The sequence below is a fragment of the Falco peregrinus genome, chromosome 5 (genome assembly GCF_023634155.1).
Source record: "Falco peregrinus isolate bFalPer1 chromosome 5, bFalPer1.pri, whole genome shotgun sequence".
In the NCBI taxonomy this organism is placed as follows: Eukaryota; Metazoa; Chordata; class Aves; order Falconiformes; family Falconidae; genus Falco; species Falco peregrinus.
This window is the reverse complement of record NC_073725.1, coordinates 84,795,973-84,812,547: the sequence shown is the minus strand read 5'-3', so window position 1 is coordinate 84,812,547 and position 16,575 is coordinate 84,795,973. Positions and strand designations below refer to the sequence as shown.

The 16,575-nt window shown below is 45.5% G+C and overlaps 1 protein-coding gene across 3 annotated transcripts in view; it reads left to right on the top strand.

Annotated features, from left to right (window-relative positions):
• Positions 1 to 297: 297 nt before the first annotated feature.
• Positions 298 to 16,575, top strand: part of SNX8 (sorting nexin 8) — a 29,072-nt gene continuing 12,794 nt past the window's right edge. The window contains exons 1-4 of one of the 3 annotated variants that reach the window (XM_055803565.1): positions 4,401 to 4,507; positions 5,548 to 5,629; positions 12,617 to 12,807; positions 15,884 to 16,001. In XM_055803565.1, the coding sequence (XP_055659540.1) occupies positions 5,596 to 5,629; positions 12,617 to 12,807; positions 15,884 to 16,001 (343 nt within the window). In that variant the 5' untranslated portion in view covers positions 4,401 to 4,507; positions 5,548 to 5,595. Of the gene's footprint in view, positions 1,145 to 4,400; positions 4,508 to 5,547; positions 5,630 to 12,616; positions 12,808 to 15,883; positions 16,002 to 16,575 lie in introns of those variants that run through there. The other 2 variants (XM_027779531.2, XM_055803564.1) reach the window with 2 other exon arrangements.

Genomic DNA, 16,575 nt, shown 5'->3' with positions numbered 1-16,575 from the left:
TCCAGCGCTGGGCGGGAGGTGACAGGACAGCACACCAACGCAAAACCTGCCCGCCGCCCCCCTACAAACATTCCACCATGGGCTCGCCCGAAGTCTGGCGGTGCACGCGCGGGCGCTACCAAGCTCGTGCAGAGGGGGAGGCGCGCGGTGGTGCGCTGACACCGTCGCGTTAGTGCTCGGGCGCGGCGAGCGCACGGGGGGCAGCGGCACCCCCCCGCGGGCGGCGGGCCATATGGTACGGCCCAGCGGCAGCCGCCACATCAGCCCCGCGAGGGGCCTAGGCGGCATGGCGGGTGGGCGCTGTCCGTCGGGAGTGGGTGGCGTGGCGGGCTGGGGCTGACCGTCGGGAATGGGCAGTGAGGCCTGGGGGGTCTCAAGCGATGGCAGGGGCTTGCCGGTTCATAGCCAGCCACGTTCTGGCCAGCTGTGGGGTGGGATGTGCTAGGTCGTCTCTGAGCGTTGTATTAGTCCCAACAAGACTTGTGTGGGTTTTAAATAATATTTTTTGTGAGGTGAAAAATGACGCTTGCTACCTGACGCTGCCGCCGCAACGCTTCGGCTCGCAGGAGAAGCCTTCGAAGGCGTGGTGGGCCTGGCTCCACACGGTGGTATCTCGGTGCAGTGGTACAGGCAGAAGGACCAGATGAGGGTCCCCCCTCTCTAGTGCTTTCCAGTGATCTGAACTGTTACCTTGCATAATTGTAACATCTTAGTAAGATTTTTAAATTGCTAAAGTTCTCAAGCTAGCTACTACTGCAACCAACTTTCTGAGACACATGAGGTCTCTTTATTGATTTAAACTATTACCTTCTATCTTGAGCACCTCAGGCTGATACAAAAATACGTAGAGTATTATTTTTTTCAGCATGCATGCTAAGATGATGTATTCAATATGGCAAAGGGAACTTGGAATTTGGATACCAACTTGAGATTGTGGTGTCTTTAAAGGAAAAAGATCAGAATGGAACTTGCAGAATAGTTCCATCTGTGCTCATTTCTGAGATGAATACCTGTATTTTGTGTAGGGTTTTTTTTGTTGGTTTGGTTTTTTTGTTTGTTTTTTAGCCCAGTGCTTTCAATGAAATCATCAAAACATACAGAATAAGTATGCCAGCATCAAAAATTCATCAGAAGAGCAGAACAGGTATTGTACGTAACATTTTGAATCAAGACCCTGTCTTATATTGGAGTATTTTTCGTGTTTTGATAAATTCCTGAGAGAAGATGTTTAAGTAACAAAGCCACAAAACCCCAGGTCTGTAATTTATCAGCTACTCACAAGATGGCATCCTAACTCCACACAGAGTCAATTGGTTGAGCAGGTCAATTCCGAACGTGAGCCACGGGCAATGCTCATGAATGGAAATGATGACTGGCAGTTTGTGCTGTTATTTTTTTTCCCTCATTATATCATGGTAGTTGACCAGACTTTGACTTCCTGGTTTGCAGCAGAAGCGTACAGGCGATGCTGTTTACCGCCCCTGCCACACAACCATGTATTTTCCAAATGTGAGGAAGGACATACTGCGGTTCAATCCATAGCCCCAGCTGAGTCCTCAAGATTACATGGCTCTTCCAGGAGCATGTGTGTGGTCTCTCTCACCTGTGTTTCACCACTTTCAACAGTTGCCTGTGTTGTTGGAATGTGCAATTTCTGCATATTACTTTTTTCCTGTTTGCAAGCTAACTGCTACTTTTACAATTGCTTTGGTAAAACGCTGAATCAAATGTTGGATACCCCTTTCCTATCATAGTCTCCTCTGCACTTTCCCTTATGTTACAGCAACTTTTGATTTATCTTCTCTTCCTTCCTTCCCGCATTCCTTTCTTCTATTGAAATTTCCCTTCAGTCCCTGTGCTGCTATCTCACTGCTATTTTTCCTCTTCCAGTCCTTACTCGGCAGTCTGAGGGTGAGTGGAACAACTTTTAAAACCAGAGATTTTGGCACTGGCAGATGGAGCCTGTTCCTGTAAATATTCCACATGCAGAAGTCCTAGTCAATGGGAAATGTTGTGAAAGAAATCTAGCAGGATTCATGAGCAATGCCTCATGAATTTTACTTAGTGCAAGTGATCTGAGAATACTGGAGCTGACAGCACTGTCTCCTAAACTGAATGCTGAAAGAATAAGCAAGCTCATGTGGCCAGTATGAAACTTTATCTAATCCTGATAGTATGTGGACGGAATGACACATTGAAAGGCCAGGGCCTTTCTTGTAGTGACGCACTTTTGCATTATGTTTGGTACCTGGAGCCTGCTGACATGTACATTTTCTTTCTCTAGTGATTATGGTCTATTTATGCTATAGGTTTTCCAGAAGCTTTTGCTGCATTTACAGCAAATACAGTGTTCAATAACTTGTGTCAAACACAATCTTTCTGGCCCTGTTCAAAATCTTTTTCTGCAATTGAATTATTTTTCACAGTATAGAATCATAGAATCACAGAAGGGTTTGGGTTGGAAGGGACCTGAAAGGCCATCGAGTTCCACCCCCCTGCCATGGGCAGGGACACCTTCCACCAGCCCAGGTTGCCCCCAGCCCCATCCAGCCTGGCCTTGAGCCCTGCCAGGGATGGGGCACCCACAGCTGCTCTGGGCAGCCTGGGCCAGTGCCTCACCACCCTCACGGTAAAGAATTTCTTCCTGATACCTCATCTAAATCTGCCCTCTCTCAGTTTAAAGCCGTCAGCCCTTGTCCTAGCAGTAAATGCCCCTGTCCAAAGCCCCTCCCCAGCTTTCCTGTGGGCCCCTTCAGGCCCTGGAAGCTGCTGTGAGGTCCCCCCGGAGCCTGCTCTTCTCCAGGCTGAACAGTATTTTTCTGCAGGACTCCTCCCATGGACTGCGAAAGCAATCTTCAGTTGAGAATGTCTTATTTATACCAAATAAATAGTTATGCTATTAGCTTAAGTACAGACCAATCAAATATCTATAGCTAAATGAGAACATGTTGATTCCTCCATTCATTTTCTCAAAAAATGCTACATAGGCGAAAAATTGTGTAGGGCTTAGTTTTTGGAAGTGCTGAGCATGCAAAACTCTCCACTCGGCTGCTGTATAAACATGATTTGAAGGGCCTCTCAGCTTAAATAATGCCATGCTTTTTTAAATTTTACACACAGCTTTAGTCTGCACCCACGCTTGTGGGGATCTCAGCTGAAATAGCACTGAGGAAGGAGGCAGAAGGAAAGGGAGAGTCACTCAAGTAATTCACATCTTTGTAGCAGCCTGAAAAGTTTCAAGGGAGAGCATTACGATTGTAATTACTTACACCTGAAATAATTCTCACTTTATAATTTTCTGGGTTAGTTCTCTATGCCTGTAGTGGAGATAACTACTTATCTTCCTAATAAATATAATGAAGGTTAGTGAATGCTTGAATTAGTTTGGATATTAAGTACATAAAACATTATTTTGGGTCAGTAGCATCTTAATTTGGAGATCCAGAACCTATGTGTATTTTTGTGTCTTGCTTGTTTAGTGGAATTTTCAGGAAAATCACTGTGCAGAACATATGCCGTGTTTTTCACCAGTAGTTCTCAACCGTATCATTCCTGACTAATAAAGTACAGGAAGTGAAAAAAAAATCACTAATAAAAATGACAGGCATTTATATCTGAAATTTTTATTTTTATGCAGTTTTAGAAAGTTTATTTGCATTCCAAATGCTCTTATTTCTGTGCTTTCCTGAATAGGTTAATGTCCGTCTCTACCGCATTTACCTTTGTTAGTGCATTCCTTATGGTGCAGAGCATAAAATGCTACGATGGCTTTTCCTTTGGAAAAAACATTAAATATCTACTTTTACCTTACCATCAGGAGTATTTCATAAAAATCCAAATGAATGTAAAGTATCAATGAATATAGGACTGACTAGATGGCAGCAGAAGTTAAACATTGTGGAAAAAGGTAACTCAGTGATAGAAAATAGACCAAAATTTGCCTTGGGTTATCTGGAAGTACAAAGGGCAGCGTCCCCGCGGCTGGCGGGACCCTCGGGTCACATTCCCGACAGCCATCCCTTCCAGCTTTCAGAGGGGGGAAAATAATCAATTCGATTTCGGAATAAAGCCTGAATGAGGCCCGTGAGCCGATCACTTCTCTTGCAATGCTTTAAGGTGTTTGGAAGATGTATTATTCATGTTAGAAGCGGTTTACAAGCGCTGCGAGCCCCACCGCCGGGCCGGCTTACCGCCGCCCGAGCCCCGCTGCCGTAGCCCCCGCGCCGAGGCGTGTCGCCTGTCGCGATCGCTATCGCGAAGTGCTGTCGCGAGCGATGGTACTGACACGCTCCCCCCGGGTCCCCCAGCGCCGTGCCCACAGCACGGCCCCGCCGCCGGCCGCCCCACGCCCCGGCCCCCCGGGAGGCGGCCTCTCCCCGCCCGCTCCGCCCGCGCTGACAGGCGGGCGCTGCGGAGGAAGGGGAGGGCGGCCGGCGGCCCCGGCCTCACATGACTGCTGCCGCGATGGACGGCGAGCCGCCCGCGGGCACCGGCACGGCTGGCACAGGTACGGGTACGGGGCGGCGGGTGCCCGCGGGCGGCTGGCGGGGCCGCGCCCCTGCCCTCCCGTGGGCGGCCCGGGCAGGGTGCGGGGCTCCTCGGGTGGGGTGGGCGCCGCTCCCCCCGCCAAAACCTGAGGTAAAAAGGCGCCGCCTCCCCCTCCTGCCCCCCGGAGCGGCGGGTGCGGGGCCAGCCTCGGCCCCCGGGGGGGCTGTCCCGCCGCCAGGACACGGCCGGCCTGCGGCGGTGCCCGCTTCGTGGCGGCGGGGGGTCCCCTCCCCTTGCGAGGGCGGCCTCTGCCCCGCGGTGGCAAACGGGGAGCGCCGGTGGAGTCGCCCGCCCGGGCGGTGTCGGTGTCCCGCGGCCGGTGGTGCCCCGGTGCCCGCCGGGCGCTCAGCTGCCCGCGGCGGGGGGCTCGGCCGGGGCCGTCCCTCGGCAGCGCCGTGGGCCGGGCGCTCCTGTGGGCGCCGGGGTGACTTGGCTTCGTCCCCCTGTTCCCCGCCCGCCGCAGCGGCCTCGGGGCACGGCACAGGGGCCGAGCGGGTCGGTGGGCGCCGCGGCAGCGAGCCCCGGGCGGGGTCCGCGGCCCCGCAGCGGCTGAGCCGGGACCGAGCGGGCAGGGCAGCGCCCAGCGCTGGGGCTTCGGGGAGGTGCAGGCGAGCCCGGGGTGCCCAAGCTCCCAGCAAACGCCGCCAGCGGTGGTTGTGAATTGAGAAGTGGAGGGAGCTCCTGGGAGAGTTAAGAAAACAACGTGGTAGGCTCCTAACAGTTAAACTGAGGGCAGCGGGATAATACAGCTCTTCCAAGTTCACTTAAAGTGGCTGAAGTTTCATACTGGCAGTTACTGCTCTGTGCAAAGTAGTTTGGTGTTTCCCCCCCTCTGTTTGGAAAGAAGAACTAATAGAGATTTCAAGTGGGTTATGCAGGGAAAGATGGTTTGCTTGGATTATATTCAGGATCCAATGTGAGTATGCTTTTGATAGGCCTGTGATGCTCCTGATGCAGATAATGCTTATAAATAAATTATTTTGGAATATTTCTGTCCAGGACTGATGTAAGATATTGGGATATTGAACAGCAGCCTTTGTGGAAAAAATGTCCTACTGTACCAAAGAGAGAGCTTGTTCAGGTATGTCTATTATGGATTTACCATCTGCTTCAGGAGCCTTGTAGAGATAAAACAGTTGTCTCTGAGTATTCTTGATCTGATTAACTTCCGCACTGATGATGGTGCTTCTGTAACTGTCTGATCTGCTCAGCTTTATTTAGAAAACTTGCCTTTCTTTGACAAAGATGATCTTGTGACCACTGAGAGAAGGTATCTAATGATCTTAGCAAAAGAAAAATAATGCTGTGAAAGCAGGAATGTGTTTATTTCTAGCATTGTGATGTTGGTTCAGTGATCCTGAAAGTTTCATGCCCATACGTAACTTTTTTTGGAGATTGGCATCTTGTCTGTGCATATTCTAGGAGGATCTACATCTCCTGAAGTAATGAGAGTCCTGACAGGGATCACTGATGCCCACCTGTGATGACATATGCAAATGCTGTCATTTTTATTTTGCAGGCTTAAAAGTATTTTAACATAATCAAGAGAGAAAAGAAAACTGATGATGTCCAGTGCATTAAAGTCAGTTTTGCAAAGTCGCTAGTATTGATTTATTTTTTTCTTTGCTTCCATTTGAATCTGTTTTTGCAATGATTGCAGGGAGCTAATCCAGGTGTGTTGGCTCAGGAGGGAGGGGGGTGTCTCCTTTTCTTTTAGTGGTAAATCTTTAACTGTCTGTGCAGCCTGTAGGAGGGCTCAGGAGGCAGAGCTGTACCAGTTACAGACAGTAGAATCTGCACATAACCACTCTGATTTTCCCAACAACCTTCGAGTTTTAGTGGCTTGGTGCAGACTGATGGAGAGAAATTTATCAGTCACATATGGAACTGATACCAAAGGAGGGGAGCTTTGAGGATTGCTTTTCAACAGAATTTGAGATGTGAATGAGCTTGTTCTAACTAAAATGTTGAGAAGACCATTGGGAGACTGTAGTGTGTGGAGAGGCACACCATTTCTTAAATGCTGAGATGCTAAGATCAAGTGTAATTTAGAGGGTGAGAAATGTGTGAGGAAGATGAGAAGCAAAACAAAGTGATAAACAATTTCACAAAATGATAAACCATTTCTTCTGGTGGGATTTTCTTGACCTGCGTAAGGAAGGATGTTTGTGGAAACTTGGCAGCTCTGTAGTTAAGCTAAAATGCCTTTGTAAAAGTTTCCTGGAAAACAGTTGTATGTGTTAATGCTTGTTGGGTTACCTTTTTGGATGTGCATTTTTACACTTCCAACCTCTTTGTTAGAGCTGGGTGTGAAAAATGGTGGTTTAGCAATCTTCCATTGTGAGCTGGGAAACCACTCTGGTGAGGATTTGACTTTTTGTCTCTGTGTAGTCTTTGGGAACATTCCTCGAACTTTTCGCCCGTAATCCTGTTATTTCTTCAGTGAGTGTAGCTCCATATCACTTCATTGTGTTTGCTGCAGTTTGGGACTATGGTTCTGTGGCCGGCTTGTGAATGGAATGTGTTCCTTGTATTCCCAGACTTGGGAAATCGCTTAATTAATCACTTGATCTAACAGCATAGTTAAAAGAACAGGGCACTAGACTTAAAGTTAGTTCTTTGTTCTGTCACACAGATTTACTGCGTGACGTTGGAAGGAGATAACGTGGTGTTGGAGTTTTTGTCTGCTGTAGTATGTGATTGCAATATTTTAAGAAGCAGTTGAGGTCTGCAGCTGTAGGGGAATGCAGAGATGCTAGTGCTTTTTAATTAATATGAAAAAAAGCTTAGATAGCCTCAGCTATTTTTCAGTTGTGCTATTACTTCTCTGTTTTGTCTTGGAAAGCACGAAGTGCTGAAGAGCAATCTTAAAATTAGAAACAACCCCAAAATGATCACCAGACACCCCCCCCCCCCCCCAAAACCATAACTACACCCAACACCTCAAAAACAATGGGGGGGGGGGAAATGACCAACCAAAAGAAAAAAAAAAAAACAGCTCAAAAAATCCCTGACCAGCTAGCATAGGATGCATATTTAACATCTGTGCTGAGAAAGATGCTTTTGGTTTTGTTTTGTTTTGTTTTTTAATGAGAAAAAAATGTTAGAGCCTGTTTTTCAACATCTAATTTTATGATAGTGTGTGTATTATTTTATCTTGTCTTGGTTTTTATTGGATAGCTTGTATTTACAAGTGAATTGTTTGGAGAGAGAAGGAAGGACACTATTGCACCATCTCTTAATTAGAGTGATGCTAAATATGATTGCTTTTCTTGTACATAGTCATTAAGGACACCTCTTCCGTGTTGAACGTGGATCTTTGTATCAGTTAGCTTTGTTAGATAAAATAGACTAATCCCTTTGTTGTGCTCCTTTCTAAATAAGAATTGCATGGTTTAAAATTCCTTAAAAAACCCAGACAGGTCCCATCCAGTTGTCTCAAAAAATATTTAAAGCTTTTAATAGGAAGAAAGTTTTGTTTGCTTTTTTTTTTTTTTTTTTTTTTTTTTTTGGTCAGACTTCTGTTTTTCTTTTCTCGTTTTTAGGGAATTTCAAATTATGTAAGAATTTTTAAAAAAAGCGGGGAAGGGAATCTGTCTGAAGTTGTAGTTGAAATCTGCACCAGTTTTTGGAGAGGTTGATGTGGACACTGAATTCTGGAATTACAGAGGAATGTGTTTGACACAATAAGGGGGAAAGGCATTTCCATAATTCCTGAGGCTTTTCATGAGAAGACAGAAAGGAAAGGGAAATGCTGATTAATGATATTTACATTGCTGCTTTAATATTCATGGCCAAGGAGTTTGTAGTGGAGCCCTCACTTTTGCCAGGGAGAAATCTGAGGTATCTGCGTACAAAACCAGTTGGTCCTCGTAGTCCCCTGTGTTTCCTGTGAGTTGGCTCACCTCTGCTCCACATGGCTGTGGCCTGTGATGAGGAGGAAGAAATCTCGGCTGTTCTTCGTAAAGGCTTTGCTTCCTTTCAGACTCCTTTCTCCTTCTAGAAAATCTGTGACTAATGTAACAAGTAATGCTGTGGTGCTTCCCATTTCAGTGTGTCTAATAAATTTAGCTGATAGCAGCCATCTGTGAAAAGGAGATAGGGTCTCCAGATTTGGTTGGCAGAACTTAAGGAAGGGAGATCTGTGTTGTGATTTACCACCTACACTTCCAGTCCCTGCACTGCCCTTCTCTACTGTGTGTGCTTACTCTCCTGTAAAACCTGTGTGCAACTAACCAGACACTTGAAATTCTACTTTGCGCTTCATAAATGTGTGATTTTAGAAATGTTGATTGAAAAAGCTGGTAACTCTGTGGAGGGTAGATTGTAGTCGAGTTGTATGAATGGGAGTAATGAATGTTGGGTGCTAACTAAAGCGTGAAATGGCTGGTATAAAGTAGCGAAGGTTTCTGTTTGGTTGTTCTCTGGGTAAGTTTCTCAACCCCTTTCAGTCCAAAGGCTACCTGACTTGTTACCGAAAAACCAACAAAAGAAGTATAATGCAGTGTTTTCATAGTTGTTTTCTTTTGCAACCAAACAAAAATTAGGCCATGCTTTGAATGCTTCTTTAAACTTTTATTTCTTGTTATCTTGTTGGTTCTTGTTTGGATACGTATGCATGTATATAATCTTACTCACTTTTATATCAAATTGTTTTCAGTTGCACCAGGCTACTTCCTGGTATCTTAACTGACAACAGATTGAGAAAATCTGCAGTAACAAAAGCCTAACTTGCACAAAAAAAGCCTATTTTTATTTTATCTGCTTCCCTGTGTTCCAGGGGACCATTCCATACCTCATTTCTGTATTCACTTGCTGCTCTAAGTATATAAACTTTACGAGATGATGATCTGCTGAAACCAAAGGGAATGTTTTCAAAATTAGCCGTTCTCCAGCAGAGAGTGCGTGATGGGAAGCATTAAGTGTTTTGTTACAATGTGTGTAAATCCTTTTGCTGGTTGAACACAGGAGCTCATACCAATGAGTTCCCACTATTATCCACCATTCCTGGCCAGGGCTCTTGAGGCTGTTCCTGAATTGACTCTTTACTAAGTAGAATGGAAAATGGGCTGAAGAATAGTTTCAGTAGATATTGCTCTGTAGGGTTAGTGTTAACACCGTGATAAGCTTTTCCTAAAACAGGTTAACAGCTGTTCCAAAGTGATTTTGTTCTGTTCTCAGACCACTGTTTGAGGGTGTAAATTCACTGTGAGTAGCAGTCTTGTTGATATGGAACATGCTGAGATTATTAATTAAAGAGTAATTATTCAGACTTGTTTGTGTGGTTGTTTGATTTGTATGATTTCACACAGTTAGGCAAGGTTGAGATGTAAAGAAGCTACAAAATATTTCAGGAGGAGCCAAGTGTGTGATCTGCTGATAAAGAGAAGGTATCTCCTGTGGGTGAATTTTAGAAAGCAAATTTAGGGAATAAATTGATGAAAAATTGGTGAAGTATTACAAATGCGAAGAGCAACACGACTGAATTTTCACAGGAATGTTGAGTCTTGTCTGGATCTCTCTGTGGGGCTTCGCTCTGTAGTTGTCTTACAGGGTAATGTGGGTTTGGATCACTGTAATGAATCTGAGGGTCCTTCTCAACATCAGCGTGGTTGATCATGCTGCAGGTTCCAGGACTTAGAGGTGAAATACTGAAGGATTCATGGTTCATCCTATACCTCTCTTCCCCTGCTACCTGTCTTTTGCCACCAGGAGTTTCAGTAGTTTACCAGCTGGTGCTGAGCCCCAGTTCAGGGAACTGTTTGTGCCGTGAAAGCCCTGCTTTGTTGGTTGGCCAGCAGAAAGACACAAAGCAGGGAGAGTGAACCAACAGGCAGGAGCGTTGTGTTAGCACAGATCGGCGCTGCTCTTGGGGAAATAGGTGGGCTGCGTTTTGGCTAGCCCCTCTTTGGGAGGCTAGCTCACAGTGACTGCCTCGGCAGCCTGAGCCAGTGGTTTAACATCACGGAGGACTGTGGAATTCTCTGTGTGCGCTGAAGGAGTAACAAAATCGCCTGTGTCATGTTGCATTTCACTGGTGTGTCTTGAGCAATTAAACCCAAGAATTACGAGGGTGTGTACCCAGAGAACCGCTGCTCAGAAGAGCGAGGCTGTCTCAGGCTTTCCATAGTTCTTTTTGTTTGTATTTTTTACACTTCCTCATGATAGTGTGGTTTGTTATACCTTGCTGCCCTGTAAAAGGTCAGGTGGGCAAGGTTTTTTCTACACTAGAAAATCTTTTGCCTTGCTGTCTCTATTCTGCGTTTTCTTTCTTCCTTCTCAGTTCAGCATCTATCTGAAAAGTGGCCATACAGATAAGTTATCACTTTATCCAGCAGTATCCCTTGTCAACATTGAATTAGCTTGTGTTATCTTACCACAAATTTCTGGCAGGTAGCTGGAACATTTTAGAAGCTGCTGTGTAGGTGGGGTTAGCAGGTGATACATTATTAGTCCATTAAAGCAGAGGTGTTAAGACTTGCTTCTCTGAGTCACGTTAGCAAGAATCTGAAGCCTGATGAGACATGTGGGGTAAGGTCATTTGTCCTGGATTTGGTTTGGTTTCCTTAAGCCATTTTATGCAACCAAAACCCAAGTGTCTGTTCTGAAGCTGTGTATCTGGGGAATTGGAGATTACCTGTTTTTTCCATTTATTAGGGCCTGCAACACATGAAGGAACAGGTGGGAAATCCTTATCAGGAGGAGGCCCAGGCTTTCAAGTTAAGGTTATGAGTTCTTATCTTCCCCGAGTTAATCTGTTAACACAATTACCAACTTTCAGAACTACATATCAAGGCTTAAAGAAATGGTTCTTGCTTCTATAGTGTTACTGTCTTCCTGTGACCTAAACATTTTAAATATATCTAAGAAGGGGTGTGCGTTCTGTACAGTGGCAAAGAAGGGGTGATGAATACTGCCTAGCTTTTCTAGGTAATTTTTCATCAGTGGATTTAACTTGCTTTGTAACAGAACTTTCTTGCAGTATCCCTCTTAAACATAGACAGAGAGGAAGCAATCCACCTGTTCCAGACTGGAGAACAGAACTCAGGTATGAGTTGAATAGATTCCAGGGTTATGTCCACATTTTTCATCCTGATTTTTATGTGTGAAATAGGTAGGAAAAAAAGGGATTGCTTTGAAAAACAATGTAAGCTTAGTTTACAGTTGTATAATGTGGTTATGAAGTCAAGTTGAGATAATGGGCTGCAGTCAGTCATTTGATAAGAGAGTACTCTGAATCATCATCTTTGCCCCTTCTTTAATGTTGTTTGTCCTCTAGTGCCATATTCTTAAGAGCCGTCTTTTTTCACTTTTCTTTCTGGCTGAGAATCAGTTTGAATCTCTGTCCAAAGTTGTCCAGCTATGGTTGAATTCACTGTCAAAAGCTGTTTGTTTGTTAGCTACAAGCAGTGGAATAGGTGTATTTGAAAGATTTTGCCAGAGCTTGCTGTGACTGAGGAATTGTTGGGTTGGTAGCCCTTATTAGGAACCTTTTTCCCCTGCTCTTGAACTTAAGCATATTGACATAGTAAATTATTGTAATTCACACCCACTCTAGCATACTGTTGTAGTTTAATAAAATCATGTCAGATGAATTGTCTCCTTCCTTTGTAATGACATGTAAAATTAATGTATTAAATTTCTGCAGCACTGTAAAATAACACATTTTCTTTCCTTCCATGAGTTGTTCTAGGCAGGATCCAAAAGTGCTGAGCTAGGGTTTCGTTCATTTTGGCAGATCCTGCTGTGGTGGGAGCTGGACAGACAGGAAACGCAGGCCTCTTAGCTGATTCACAGAACAAATTCGGCCTGTGATGATTCTTCTGCTTAGCGGAGATGTCTTTCTGACTCGGTGTAATTGGTGGTGCTCCTGGGTGTTGTGAAGAGGGAGGTACCAGTGTTGAACGTGTGCGAGGTAGCATCGCCTCCCAGGGGAGTGGTTTGACTGTTCTGGTTGTGTTGCACCACCGTGGGCATGCTGAGCAAGGGAACAGAATATTTTTAAGGCTACTGCTTTTACTTTATCTTATCAAGTCTATTGGACTGTGTTTCCCTTTTTGTCTTTTAGATTTGGCAAAGCCTCCAGTAAATGAACCGAGGGAACCGGAACAGTTTCTAATGCAGGCACCCCAGGGAAATCCACTGCTGCTTTCCCACACCCTACAAGAACTATTGAGCAAGGATAGTGTGCAGGTGGAGCTTATACCTGAGAAGAAGGGTCTTTTTCTGAAACATGTGGAATATGAGGTTTCCAGCAAGGTAATGTGACCAAGCATTGTTTTTAATGAGAATGTGTCTTCTTAAGAATGTCTGTGCAGCTGCTGTTGGCAAAGTCTTGACTAATTTGATAGATGTGTTGGGTGAGGCTGGTTTTGAGTAGGCCAGTTGTGTGGGCTTAATGCAGTAGCACTATGCTTTCTTGACATGGGCTTCTGCAGTATGGAGCATCTTCTGACTGAGGTGTGATGGATTGTCTGCTAGTTTACTCGCTTGAAACCTGAGCTCTGTACAAAAGCAGATGTGTAACACTGAAAGCCAAATGTTTTTGTAACGGATTGGTGTAGATGACTGGATATTTCAAACTGTTTTGCACTGGTGAAGAAACTGTATTGGGAGTGCTAAACTAAAATCCTTTATCAGCAGAAAAGGTCCTGCAAATCCTTCTGCAGAGTCTAGGCCACTTCCAGTTTACTTGCCCTCATCCTGACCTGTAGGTTTCTCTCTTTGGTATAAGAAAGAATTGAAGATGATATATCTTTTCCTACTTATAGAGTGGGCAATGAAATAGCTCTCCAGTAGCTTTTGTGTGTTTTTTCAAGAAGGAAATGTCATCTTCGAAGCAGACCATGAGCAATTTGCATATCCCAGGCCACCAAAACATCAGTTGTTGAGTAGTGCTCAAACTGTTGTAGTCACTGTTGTACATACTCAGTGACATGTTTGGGTCTCTTGTCTGTAGTGGCGTTTGGGGCTTTGGATGTTTTAGACTGACAAACTTACAGATGTTTGTGGCAGTTCTGAGGGGGAAAGGGCAGACACACTGAATGCTTCTGTGGGCTTTCTAGGACTTGGTGTTTATTTTTGCCTGTGATTTCAGGGCACAGGACTCGGTGACCCTGGTTGTCTCTCTGCGTTTTGAATTTAGGAACCCATTACCAGTTCCTTTCAGTTGCTGCCATCTCTCCTGCACTTGTAGCTGTAGAATGATACTTCCTCAAAAAGAAGCATAGCTTGGCCTTGAGCTTCATCTGAGATCTGCAACACAAATCAACATCCAATTTCAGAGCAGACAGAGGGCGGGCGGCCCTGTGGGCTGTGTGCATTGTGTTCCAGTTAGATGCTTCATTTTTGAAAATCGGTAGTGCCACCATAAGTGGTGGATGATATGCAATGCAAGTGTAGTGAGAGTGAATGGTGTTGTGTAGTCCTTATTAGCTCCAGTAGTTAAATCTGTAGTAATAATGTGGGAGGTTGTGGGTTATTTCTTTATTTATTATTTTTAAAGGATTTCTACTGAAGTGTCTTGTTCTAGTTGCTACCTAACTCCTTTTGGAATGAAAAAACAGTTTCTTTGGCCTTTTCTATATATTGATCTAAGAAATGCAGAGTGAAGGACTAAGGTTTTAAGGGAACTTTCAATCTTTGTTTATAGATCTAACATCAGCAAGAGGTGTCTCTCTTGTGAGGTTCATTTAAAACATCAGTCATTTGGGCTAATACTTAACGTGCCACCTCTGGATTTGAAACTGATTTAGAGCTCAGGGATTTGCAGTACTTCTGCAGAAAAGAGCTGTCCAGAGCACTTTAAGAGTGTCAGCACTGTACCTAAATGTTCTGTCTAATTTGGAAGACCAGAGAGTTTGAGGGAGTAATGGTATGTAACCACAGCAGATTTAAGGATATTTGTTACTTCTTGGGAAACCTCTTCCTCTCCATTTTGTAGTCTCTTTCATCTTGTGTGTGAATGAAATATTACTTCACTGAAAATCTTATGCTCCATAGAACTGTATTGGTGGGTTGACCCTGGGCTGGACACCAGGTGCCCACCACAGCTGCTCTACCACTCCTCTCCTCAGCTGAACAGGGGAGAGAAAACAATGGAAGGGCCGTGGGTCAAGATAAGGACAGGGAGAGATCACTCACTAGTTACTGTCACCGGCAAAATAGATGCGATTCAGGGAAATTAGTTTAATTTTATTACCAGTTAAATCAGAGTAAGATAAGGAGAAATAAAACCAAATATTAAAGTGCCTTCCCCCCACTCCTCCCTTCTTCCCAGGCTCAGCCTCACCCCATTTTCTCTCCCTGCTCCCTGCCAGTGGTACAGGGGAACGGGGAATGGGGGTTGCAGTCAGCTCATCACTCCTTGTCTCTGCTGCTCCTTCCTCCTCAGGGGGAGGGTCCTCACACCCTTCCCCTGCCCCAGCCTGGGTCCCATCCGTGGGGTGCAGCCCTTCAGGAACAGGCTGCTCCAGCCTGGGCCCCCGCGGGGTCACAAGCCCGGCCAGCAAACCTGCTCCAGCCTGGGCCTCTCTCCATGAGCCCACGGGTCCTGCCAGGAGCTGCTCCAGCGTGGGCTTCCCATGGGGTCACAGCCTCCTTCGGGCGCCCACCTGCTCCGGCACGGGGTCCTCCATGGGCTGCAGGTGGGGATCTGCCCCCCCTCCAGCCCCCCCCCCCCCCCCCCCCCCCCCCCCCCCCGTTAACCTCCCCGGGCTGGGGGCACAGCTTGCCTCTCCATGGGCTTCCCTCGGGCTGCCAGGGAATCCCTGCTCCGACGCCTGGAGACCCCCGGCCTCCTCCTGCGCTGCCCTGGGGGTGCAGGGCCGCTGCTCTCACATACTCTCACTCCCTTCTCTGGCTGCAGTTGCTGTTGCTGCCCGGTTTTCTTCCTCCTCCTTAGATCTGTTGTCCCAGAGGTGCTGCCACCATTGCTGATGGGGCTCAGCCTTGGCCAGCGGTGAGTCCATCTTGGAGCTGGCTGGCCTTGGCTCCATCGGACATGGAGGAAGCTTCTAGCAGCTTCTCACAGAAGCCACCCCTGTAGCCTCCCTGCTACCAAAACCTTGCCACACAAACCCAGTATACTTGTAGTTAGAAGAATGCCATCTCTATTCATAATCACAAGGTAGCTGCCTTTGGAGTCTTCTCTCACCTTCCCACCACAAGACCTCTGAAGACAAATACATCCTTTCTGCAGTCTGGGTGTGTTTTCTTTCTTTTCTTCGTTTTGTTTTTAGTGCAGCTGATTGCAAAAAAAACCCCAAAATACAGAAATACTGCTGACTGTCCAAGCCTGTGTATTGATTTATTCTCCCTCTTTTCTTAATTGCAGAGATTCAAATGTTCAGTCTACAGGCGATACAATGATTTTGTGGTGTTCCATGAGATGCTGCTTCAGAAGTTCCCATATCGTATGGTGCCAGCACTTCCACCAAAGAGGATGCTGGGAGGTAAACCTGGGTCTTTCTTTTGACTAGAGGGGTCACTGTGCAGGTGTGATCAAGGTGATAACTGTTGAAGAGAAATGTTTAAAGACTGAAAGTCTTTGCTTCTGCTTGGCTCAGAAAACAGCTTTGAGGTTATGATATACAATTTGGAGGTGTGAATTAATGCCACCCTAGAAATTCCCTATAGGTAAGATATTAACGTAAAATTTCAGTGGAGCTTCTTTCCATGGAAGTTCAGATGTAATGACTTTTTTGGTAAGATTTGAGGCATAGTTTTGCACAAGAGCATGGCAGAGTTGTAGGTACTGTTTTTTAGGAAAATAGCTTACAATGATCAGTGCTGCAGTGCTACCAGTGCAGAATTGCTACCATACTGTTGAACAGCTGTAGTATGTATTGTAGCATGTTGTTTTGTGAAGTGTTCAGAATAGAAAAGATTTGTGGAAATCTCCTTGTTTTTCTATAGCAACAGAAAATAGAGATTAAAAAAAATATTAAAAATCTATATGAAAAGGCCTAAAACTGCAGAGGAGCTGATTGTGTAAAACCAACAAAATTGCTTCTCCAGTGAGAGCCT